The sequence below is a fragment of the Rhopalosiphum maidis genome, chromosome 4 (genome assembly GCF_003676215.2).
Source record: "Rhopalosiphum maidis isolate BTI-1 chromosome 4, ASM367621v3, whole genome shotgun sequence".
Taxonomy (NCBI): domain Eukaryota; kingdom Metazoa; phylum Arthropoda; class Insecta; order Hemiptera; family Aphididae; genus Rhopalosiphum; species Rhopalosiphum maidis.
The window spans coordinates 22,660,382-22,673,166 of record NC_040880.1 but is presented as its reverse complement, the minus strand read 5'-3'; the positions used below and the strand labels follow the sequence as shown (position 1 = coordinate 22,673,166).

The following is a 12,785-nucleotide window of genomic DNA, read 5'->3' as shown; positions in this document are numbered from 1 at the left end:
AGTTGCAATTGTGTATTAATTACAATATTATATTATAATATAACAACAAAACACTTTTATGGCATTTTTGTTAGCATATGTATCAACGATTTCTTCGGTTTCGATTTTTTTCACCTTCTCTCAGTGATTATAAGAAAAGTGAAAAAAGAACGACTGAAAGAAACGTCTGCAAATGCTTATATTATAATATATACTTATTAATTATTCTACTAACATAAATTGTTCTATTATAAATAGTAACATAAATAAATTCGAAAATTATTTTAGAAATATAAAGACTGGTTCACCATCTAAAGTGAATCATTTTTTATGTGTAATGATTGAAACATTTGAAACTTAAATTAAATACATCCATTATTATAGTGGCTTACTCAATAATTAGATAAGCACTAAAAACAATTTTATAACAGAGTGACTTCTCTGATTATTTTTTAAATATGAAATTTATTTATTTCAGTGACTGTATACAATGTAGGTATTATAATATAATTTAATGAAAAAATTATTTTTTCACTAATTTGTTTTTAATTTTAAATATTAATTTATGAATAATATTTTACTAACAGTCATATTTATATAAATACATAAAAATTCAACGTAAATAAAAGGCACATAATAAAATATAATTTATACTGAACAAAGGTGGACGAGTGTTATAATTAGTGCATTATTGGTCACAAAAAAGGGTAGGAAGGGCTATGTGTCTGGTGTAAAAAAAATAAAGCAGGAGCTGAGTAAACCATATCTACCCTTAGGGAATGATGGCACTGGGTTGGTCATTGCTTAGTCGTAAAGTCTAATAGATCTCTTTTTCGTATAAAACCTCATGGGTCCTTTGAAATCCTTTTTCCCTTCCAACCTGAATGTACCTATATGAAAATTTATTTAGGTCCTCCTATTTCCAAATAGAAAAAAAATGTAATAATTTAGCCATCTGTTTTTTAAAAATTATTCAAAACATAATTTATAATAAATAAACAATATATATATTATTATATTTATTTATATACTTGATTCAATAAAATTTTTATCATCTTATTGTTTTTACAGACAATTTTATCATCATTATTATCGAACCTTCAATAAAAAAAATTTACTTAGATATTATTACATAATATTAAAATTTAATATTATTTATTTATTTGAATAGTTACCTGATATTTATTAATTATATAACGTTGTTAAATTCTTAAATCATAATAATTTAATATTAAACCTAAATACAGATCAACATAATATGGATAATTTGGTGTTATGTTAAATAGTCTATAGTATATACAAACGTCATATTAAGGTTTAAAATAATCAATTTATTTTTTCAATAATTATTTTAAGTAAATTACCATCTCTCTGTGCTATACACCTCATCTGTTTTACTATACAAGTAACTATAATTATTTAAACGAGAGTAAGTATCGTTTTCACTTTAATTCTTCTTATCTCCTCATCCAAAATAATTTTAATACATAGCATTTTAATAGTATATTTTTAGATATGGTTAATAATTTATATCCTTAATACATGTATCCGAGGATTAACCTACAACTCAACCCTATATTTCTCATAAATATATACTTTTGTAATACATTTAGATATCAATTTTTTATGTTATGTTTATAATAAACAATAAAATTTTATTTTTAGTTAAAATCCATATACGTCATATTATGTTTTATACTTACTGAATTATAATAATGTTATTAATATTTATTTATTCTTTTTATTATTCAAATTTAAAATACGTGTCTTTGTAAAAGAAAAATAATTGTTATTATTAATTCTTTTAATGGTAAATTATATTTCATTGTGGTATTGTATTTATTAGTATAAACAAAACATTAAATTAAATATTAAAAAGTAAAAAAAAAATATTTCTCTTTCTATGAGCAAATTCTTTAAAGTCGTAAGTTTTTATTAATTATTATTCTAATATTTATTAAGATGATGTTTTAATTTATAACCATTACTGCTGTGTTAGTGATGGTTTTGTTGGCGGTGTTCAATCTATGGTCATCATCATAAATATTTAAATGCCCTCACCAATATTGATTACAACCGTGACAATCATCAGGTTGTCAAGCCCATTAATAACATGTTAATATCTATTAAAACTCTCGTTTAAATGAAGACACTCTACATTATGAACAAAACATTCACTTCCCCTAAACAATTTATATTTAATAGGTAAAATATTATTCATTTATCAACAAACTCGTATTATTTCAAGTTATAACTTTTTGAAAAATTTTCTTTTTTCAACATTTAATGTAATTTTGTTGTCCTTATTATTTTAAGCTTAATCGATGTCAATAAATCCACTAAAAACTTTTGTTATCAAAATTACTATACTTTAAATTTTAGAACTTAAAACAAAATATTTTTCTAAAAATTTTAAATAAATATTAAATACCTATTGAAAATTATTACAGACAATTATTCTGATTTCAAATGTATTATTATAAAAATTAGTAGGATAAAATAAAGTCATATACTTGAAAATAGTAATCTGAAATGATTCCAGAATGACCAATACACAAAATTAAATAATTATACAATTACTTAACGACTTTTATCGGATAATCAATAGCAAATAATAAAATAATAATACTATAAACATTTTATGTTTTATAAATTATTACAATATTATATTGTATTAAATATTAATTTATCTTTGGTTTTTTTCAGGATTTATGTTATCTCCTTCATTCAGTATAACATTGTGGATCACATTTGCGGTTATAAGGTAACGAGTCCATCGTAAAATGGGAAAAATGTTCCATTCGCTCCATGTAAAAATATAGTGTAAATTATTATAATACATCGATAAAGTATAAAATGTCGGTCATCCTCTACTATTCTAATGAAATAACTTTCACTAAAAATGTATGATAAACAGTGAAATAACATTTCTGCCATAAATAAATATTCAACTACCTATATATATATATATATATATAGAAAAAAATGCATTTTTATTAAAATCTTACCGATTTAGTTAAATGTAAAATATGTGCATCTTTAATAAGTATACGAATATTTCAACTTGAAATAGTTTTAAATATTGATTAGTTTTGTCACAAAATAATATAAAAATGTACAAGAAATATTTTCAACTGTTGCATATATACATTCATAACATATATATTATTAACAACTAAACGTTGCCAATTATTTTTTCAAAATTGTAACAATTTTACTAGATTTTGAAATATAAGTAGGTATATAATATTTATGTTCATTATGTATCAAATGTTTTATGATTTATATCTCCCGATTTTATCTTCTAAAAATATCTTTAAATTTTAAACCAAAAACAAATTGCATACCTACATATACATATAGTTATACTCTATCTTTATAATGTACATAATATTTAAGATAATTTGAAACCGACATTGTATTACTATCCAGTTGTTATAATATAATAAAATACTATTAATATTATATTGTGTTAAAAAATGTTAAATAATTTGTAAAAGATGTCTTTGTATGTATTTATGATGTCTACGATTATGTCTGATGTGTATTGATTATAATGTTTATTTTCCGTAAATGTATCGATATTTAGAAAATAAAGTTGTATTATAAGTACAATTTTGAATTATTATATTTTTCACAGTACCCGTTCTTACACTTTAGAGGTCCATGCTCCCTTTTATACTCATTACCATGTATACTCGGATGATATCACTCCTCATTCCTATTATATTAATAGCTTACAATAGTATTATTATTATTACTATTATATTAATCAGCATAATAACAAAACGTCCATGTTCAATGGCGCATCCCCCAGATTGAAAATCCTTGTTCTACAGCATGCTACATGATTACATGAACCACACGGCTTACTTAAATTTATCGTTAGAAAATGTTTTCATTAAAATAATATATTTTATAACGATATGAGTTAAAATAAATCATTTATAAAATAATAAAATTAATTTTGAAAGTCATTATATTTATGTTATACCTTGCGTCCTATAACCTACTGCTATAAATTATAAACGATGTATCGTATTTTCTTTTAATATAAAGTCAATAATAGTATCAAGTATGGCTAATATTGATATATTGATATGTCAATTTATTAATGAGACAATAATTTAAACACCAAAAAATAAATCTACAAATATTTTAAAGAGCTAAAAAAAATTAATATATCAACTCCATTCTTCATAAATCAATCAAAAACACAGAATCATTTTGAAATTTAGTATTATTTTAAGAATTTAAGTTTATAGTGGTTTTTAAATAATAAAAAAAAAATTTACTAGAATATTAAGCAATTAGTAGCTTCATTCTCCAACCTATTTAATGTACAATTTCACTCGACTAATACATTCGTATTGTACCTAGAGCTACAGGTACATATTAATAATTTAGAAAAAAAATTAATATTTTATACAAATAAAATAAATTGGAGGTCAGTGTAAACGCTTCCCGAAATTTCTTTAAAAATTTCAATAATTATTAGTATTTTAAAATTTAAAAAAAATCCCAAGTAAGATTAATACTAATGTCAAATATATTATACTAAACACATGTATAATAAAAAATAAAAATAAAAAAATTATATACTACAATTCAAGTTGAGTCTTTAACAATTTTAATGTAGTAGATACTAGTTATAATATAAGGTACTTAATTATATTATAGTACTGGTACTATACGAAAATACAGCTTTATTCAAGAAGTAAAATTTATTTTTAACAATTTATCAATCTTATAATATTTTCAAAATGTCAAATTGTTAAGGTTTTAAAACATGTTGTCATATAAGATACAATAACAATAAATATTTTGCAAATTTGACAAATATGATTAACATTTAAATTATGTATTTTGATTGCCTAAACAAATTAATCAGGACACAAAAACATTGCATAATCATTAAGTATTAAAAATAAAATAAATAAAAACCGTTGACATTAGCCTTCTTATTTTAAAATGAGTTTAAATAAATTTTACAATCACTTGCTTTAAAAATTACATTTACCTTCATTAATTAAAATTTAAATATAGTATAGTATATTATATTGATGAACAGTTTTTAAACATATTTGTTTTGTAATTTACTAGCATTTTCATTAATAAAACGTCGTGTGTTTTAAGAATAAGTAATTTAAATATCTATACATGATGTATTCTTATTATATAGCTCTATATTGGGTTATTTTTTATTGAATATCAAATAACATTTTATAAAACAACCTAAATGTCCTAAATAATGTTTATGGAAATAAGAAAATCAAACTTAACTTTGAACTAAACATTACTTGCAGATTAGGTATGTTTACTAGAAAAATATATATAAATACAATTTTCATAAACGAAACCAAATTTAATCCATTCGAGTACTCGACAAAAATCATCATTAAACTAAATATATTTATTTTACAAAAATTAAACTTAAATATGATTTATTAAAACCAAAACATTTGTTTTATGTAAATAACAGTAGGCTTCTATCGTTGATTAAAAAAAAATATTGAAACATACGTTTTCACTATTAAAAGAATTATATCGGAAGAATATACTCTGAATAATCAATAATTTATACACTAAACAATTGTAAGGTGACTAAATTTTAAAATGATTAATTTAGAATTCAGTTTAATTCGAGTTATATAATTGATGAATACAATTTAAATAATCAAACCTTTAAATTGAATTTTAATCACTCTTCTTTTAAAAATATACTTGTCTTTTAACTTTTAAATTGTACATTGCATTATGTTATAGTATTATTTGCTGTATTCTTTTAATATATTATATACGTTTTTTACGGTAAACATTCGGCTACAAAATATTTAAGTAAATCTTAAAATAATAAAACAAAGTAGAACATATTTTTACTTCTTTTTAATTTAATAAATGTCTATGAAACAAATTTAAGTATATATTTATCATTATTTCAAAAATTCGAAAATTAAGTCAAACAATTAATATGTATATGATTAGATAAAATTATAATAATTTATATTTCAAATTGTTTAAGATGTTTGTGCAAGCCTGTGTATATGTTAACCGAAGTAAAACCATTGGAAAATCAATGACTTCCTTTTTCTGATCAGGATCTAAAATAAATAACATATCGATATGTCGAACTTGGCTTTCCCAAGTAGATATTTACAATAAATTATTACATAATAATATAATAATACACATAACTACTTGTCGGTTAATAGTAGGTAAAGCGAGTCGCAGAAATGTCGTGTGATAAAATGTCAAACGCATGTCATAACGCAATATAATAACTTTATGTATAATGAAAGATAGGCCCGGCTTATTCACTAAAACACCACGTTATTACCTAATTGGTTACATGCAGAATTAATAACATCAAGTGTAACAGCGGTGTCGTTATAACCAACTTGTTCGGAGGCAACGCGCGCGAGATGCACGCGCATCGCAGTCAACAGATAAACGCGAGTGGCGGTAAGTGGCATCCGAAAGTATGGAGATACGGAAGAAGGGGCTTTTAAGAAAACCCATTAATATGATAAAAAGGGTTTGGTCCGTTCCGTCAAGCTTAATCAATTTCCCCTCAGCAACAGAACCCAAAACACTACTACGCACTCCCCGGGCAGCGGCTGGCGCGTCTTCAATTAATTACTGTACGGCCGCCGACATCGTACATACACAGCTACAACTACGCTACACGACTAAATATTACATTAACGCCGGAAAGAGGTTGCGTTTATTTTCGACAACTGCAATAAGTGTGTGTGCGCACGCCATAATAGGGGTAAGGTATAACGGTGTAGCTCATCTGCCTTCACAGGTTGCCAACGAGAGAATTATAATATTTATACGTATAAATTCGTGAAATTGTTGGCGTGATAGAAAACGGACGCCGCCTAAAATCTACATAATAAAATCGTATCCGAGGCCCGTTGTCGAGGATCCGTTTTCGTTTCAATTTTTCAACGAATCGAAGTGAACGATTTCGCGAGGGCGATAAAATTATGCCCTTTTTATTTTTTGATATTTTTGTTTGAACCCACAACTCTATATTACGTATAACATATAGATACGCCTAAGTTACTACACCAATATAATATTATAATATCATTATGTTCACGAAGTGTCATTATAATTATTATATTTCCACTGTCCATCATCAATGGATACAAGAAAAACAATGGGCTTAACCGGTGGTGCGATTTACACGCGAAGGTATAAAATGTGTTTTCCTTTATTTCACTAGTACGCCCATATTTATTTTATGATAGGATAATTCATTAATTAATCCTTTCATAACTATATTATGAAATAGATTTCGATTGATTAATCGACTTTCGCGAAACGTTATAATATTTCGTCAAGTTTTTTAATATTAAACTGTTTTTAGACGTTTTTATTTTACTAAAATGTGCGATATTACAATTGTATGAACAATGAACATTCAAAACAATAATACAAAATAAATTAAAATACAAATTATTGTACCAAATTAAAAAAAAAAAACACAATGACAAAAATAAAAAATATTTGATTATTTATTAGAATGAATACACTTATTTAACACTATGATTTCGTCAAATCGACATTTCCATAATTTGATGATGCTATATACATAATATTATGCTCAACTAAAGATGATAAATGTTAATTTTTTGAAATGCAAATTATAGTTCCACCGGAAACAAACTATAATTTTGATTTTATATTTATGTATTTGTTTAAACGTATTTGAATTATAAATAATTCATCACAATGTCATTGATGTTAATTGAGATAAATCGAGCCTGCCTATAGTTTCGAACGAGTAGTTAGTGAACATGTTTTTTACACTTCCAATCAGCATTATGTCATAATATAAATGCAAATGTATTGTAATTTTGTAATTTGTTTTCCACTTTTATATCCGATTATTTTTGTGGATCCAAATTTTAAATTATGACTTTGGCTGTTTAAAATTATAATAATATTTACTTAACCATTATTCACTGAGAGCTAAATACCTGCCATTTACCAATGAATAAAAAGGAATATTTTTTTTATTTATTGCATGTCTAATAATTAAGAAATAATCACAAATCTTAAATACCTTTGTGTATATTTATCGCATTCATTTTTAAGTTTCCCAAAATTTTATTAATTTTATAAAATTGATAAAATATTAATAAATTATACTTGAATTGATATAATTTTTATAATGTACCATAAACTATGGTTTGAAGTTACTTTTTGAAAATTATGATATGTTTTTATTGCTAAGGATAAAAAAAAAATAAAAAAATACTATAGAGCTCTAAAATATATTTTTCACAGTTAAAAACTTAACACTTAATTTAACTTAATGTTTTCTTAAGTAATCTATGTTCATAATAGATTACTTAAGAAAACATAGAGCGTTATCGTTAACTTAATTAATTTTAATTAAAAAAGAAAATACATTCTCAATAGTATATATTATATACCATTTTTATTTTGTTAAAATATCTTAGATATTTGGAATTGTGATTTATGATTAACTTATCACTCTGTATAATTGATATCAATTAACTATTATCGAATGAATAATTTATTTGTAAACAATAATAATTTTATTCAATTATAATTTATTACTTATTCGTGGATTTTAACTTCAAAAGCAGATAGACCATATGAAAAATTAAGAAATGTTTAATGGACTAATCAATGTGTGAACCCACAGTTGACCGCTTTTATGGATGATAATATATTCCATAGTCAGTATAGGGTTAAATTGTTTTTAATAAGTGAGTGATTTTACGAATTATGCGAAAATTGTCAACTGAAAACATTTTAAAGTTTCATATATTATTAACAATCTTTATTCTATCATAACTTTCAACCTGATAGTTATAAATAAACTTATTATTTGTAAGTATGTACATTAATAATTGTTCACCAAGTATTCCCGTTTCATAACTTTGTATATATTATATATATTATATTGAACTTTTTTTCTAAACAATTATTCGTCACAATAGTTTAATAATATAAATTTTACTAATTTGTAATAGATTCTTATTTTATGGTTTTAACTAGCGGCTGGTACAGTATATAATTTATTAGTACTATACATATATTATTTTTTATAATGATAATATTATTTACAATAAATCTAAACTGAATAATTTTTTTCTGTTGGTATTAATTGAATTCATATCTATCTAAATAAATTCAATAAACAATATAAAATATATTTTTTTAAATTTAATTAATTAATTTACTTGTTTTTTTTTTTTTTAAACAAATAATAATCATGAATAAATCTCCACTCCGTACTTGTAACAGACTCCAATACTCTCTTTACGAGCAAAGTGTTTATTCATTGGTTTTTCAAATCTATAATTTTAAAACAAATATTGACTTTAATATAATTGTATTTAGTTATGACAATTATTTGGTCATTCAATATCGTTAACACTACAACACGAATAATAATAAACGCACGTCTTGCAGAAATGGCCTATGAAAAAATATCCAATATTAACTTGGTAATGGTAGTTCGAATAGTTATTTATATTATCTGCATTCTTCAATAAAGTCTTCATTAACGGTATACTTTGTGCAAATGTTCAAGAAAATAAAATACTTATTTTGCACTTTGTTCAACCAATAATTTGTATTGTTTGATCGATATATTATTTTCTGTGCTATTGTTTTCCAGTGGTATTTATCGTGTTTTTTGTTTATAAAATATAATCGTGTTTACTATTGTTTATTTGAAATATAAAATGATGCTCTGTTAAAAACATGTGATACGGTAGTAAAACAGAATATTGAGATTTGTTGAAGGCTGTCGGAAACGTTAATTAACTACACAAGATGGCTTCGGTAATGCGTAGTACAACAATTTTATTTTTCGTAATATCGAATTCATTTTGTGTTTTTAGAAAATCTTCTCTACTGATACGGTATATTTATTTAAACTTAACGAATAAGATGTCAAGAAACGAGGACATGTCGTTATTTGATTTAATTTAGTACAGTGTGTGTGTGTATGTGTGTGTGTGTGAGTGGAAAACCCGATTATGACAACGATAATGATACGAAGTTGTAGCTGTGAAAGTAGTGGTGGGTGTATCGCTGATGACGGTAATAGTCATATATATATATATATATATAATTATTAAATATACACTTTATAGCATAGTGTGGCGGTGGTTGTGGTGGTAGTGTGAGCCACAAAAACCATAAAATGCACACGTGAAATTTCGTCGTATAATATTGGTAGAGGGCGGCTTTGGCGTATACGGGGGTTGTCGAGAGGGTAAACTATGTGTTAATCGCTTAGCTGGCCAGCGAATGGCAACGGTGACGGCGTGTTTGTGCGTATATATACTCGTGTGTATGTGCATGTATATATATATATATATATAGTTCCGGAACCACACGACGGCGACCGAACGCTACTGCAGTTATACGGTGGGTTACAATTAACGCCAGTAACACACGCGCACACATATACGCACATGCAAGCCCGCGCTTTGGATATAATTTGACTTCAGAATGTATACACGGCGGCGCGAGCATTATTATTAACATTCACCTCGCATAAATGCCAAATGCCAGTCGACGGAGTTGTTTCCGTTTTGCATATAATTTGCATGTCTCCAGCGGAAGACAAAGTTTAATCGTCGATTTATGTGCTCCCCCGGTCACGACTAAATTAGGAACCGCCGTTCTCGCAGCCACACGCCCACGCTTGTGGCTACTATATCCACGACGCCGAGAGAGTACATCATCGTATTATTCTTTAAACGCGCACTTGTGCCTGTATATAAATATATATATATATATATATATATATATGTACGCCGCGCCGAATAATATCACCTCACAACCGCCTATGTAAATATACTGCGATATAATATATATAATGATGATGTGTGTGCAACTTTACGCCCATTACATTACCGCCAACTGATCTACCACAGTTACGACTTTATACACACGTACACACAACACCGCGGAACTGCTGTATATAGTCTGTTGTCGTCGCGTGTAATAGATAGGTACACTGTGATTCTGCGTCCTATTATTGTAATGGACGCATACGCATAATTAGGCGCACGCACATGTGTATAATTAATAGGATCGACCGAATAAATTATTTTTTCGGATTCAAAGTAACCGACAAAGATATTCGATTTACAATGGATTACGCTATTCTCTGACAGTTGATCCGGGCGGTCATAAACTAAAAACCTATAAAAGTTTCATACATACCTATACATGTATATACTTCATCGACACTAACTTCTAAGTCGAGGTTCAATTAGTATTAGTTCTTTGAAGAGCTAATGTTCCGAATTTCTCTAAGTATGAAAGAAAACTTACTATAGAACCATTAGAAAATATTCAAGACATCTTAGACAGAACGATTTAAACTATAAGCTCCGCTCGAAATCGATTTTTAAGTATCTTACATCAATCGTCATAAAAATATTATTATTCAAGTACTTAAAGATATAATCCTGCGCAGAGATGAGTGATTGTACAACGCAACTTATGCATCAATTTCATTTTCTAGCCATAGTTCCTTCTACAGCGTATAATTAGTAATTACTTCTACGACTACATCAAGAAGTATTATAGTTATTAAACACCACGATAATAGTTTTATTTCACTGTTAACATGACGTGTTTAATTCGGACACACCTATAATAATATAATACGTATTCAACTGATCATTAAACATTTTTAACTAATAATAATTTCTGCAGTTTTGCGATTTTTGTTTGTCATCTAGTTTGCCATTACGTACGTTAAAATTACTGGTCTAATATATCATGCGGAAAAGCAATTGATGATTCTTCGTTGTGGCAAATCCGACGACTATATGACCCACGCGAATATACAATTTATGCGCAAACCCACGTCGGCAGTGGCGTCGATATCAAGCAATTAATTAATTTCCGTTTGTTTGCGCCGAGATTGGATTGTATAGGCAAATTACATTAACGGGCAGCAATTTTGAAAACGCCTATTCGACGATTTATAGTCGACGAATAACATAAATAACTGTACACTGTCTGTCAACCGATGAAATCGTATACTTTTCAGTTAAAACTAATATGAGGACGTTTTAACAGCGTATAATATGATATGATATAATAAACAATAATGTTTCTGAAAAAAACATCTATAAATATAAGTAAAACATTGACTTAGTGCACGCATATGAAGTTACCAGATTGTAGGTAGTGTTTCAATAAATTTTAGTAGTTGAAGTTCTGTAGGTGAATTGAAATTGACGAAATAATATTTAAAATTTATGTAATTTTAGTAATTTATGGTTCATAACTCACAAATGATTAATATATACATTTTTCTTAAAATATTCATAAGTACTTTAATTATTATTACAGTTTATTTAAATGGTATGCGAAATAAAAATAAAAATAGACGTTTATTATATTTTTATATAATATTATGTATAATATATAAAAATATATAGAAATTAAATTGATAGGACTTACAATCATTTTGGATATAACTCATATTTAAAATTAAAATAAACTGTATATTTACATCAATACATATTCCAATTATGAGAATGCTAAGGTGTGGATGCACAGAACGACCAAGAAAAATAGGATAATAAATTAATTCATAAAAGGTAAAATAGTAGGTGTGTCACCAATTTGATCGTGATCGGTTATGTTATGAAGAAAAGTGACTTGAATGCAGTGTGAGTGGCTTAAGAAATTAATGTAGAAGGAAAGACAAAGAGAGAAATACCGAAGAAAATACGGATTAACAAAAATATAGAATGACACAAAAATAACGGATAAATTTAAAA

At 25.9% G+C, this 12,785-nt stretch overlaps 1 protein-coding gene across 1 annotated transcript in view; it reads left to right on the top strand.

Annotated features, from left to right (window-relative positions):
• Positions 1 to 2,951, top strand: part of LOC113549087 — an 81,153-nt gene extending 78,202 nt beyond the window's left edge. Inside the window, exon 6 of the mRNA XM_026950243.1 lies at positions 2,686 to 2,951. Coding sequence (XP_026806044.1) covers positions 2,686 to 2,747 — 62 coding nt within the window. The 3' untranslated portion in view covers positions 2,748 to 2,951. The remainder of the gene's footprint in view (positions 1 to 2,685) is intronic.
• Positions 2,952 to 12,785: the final 9,834 nt, after the last annotated feature.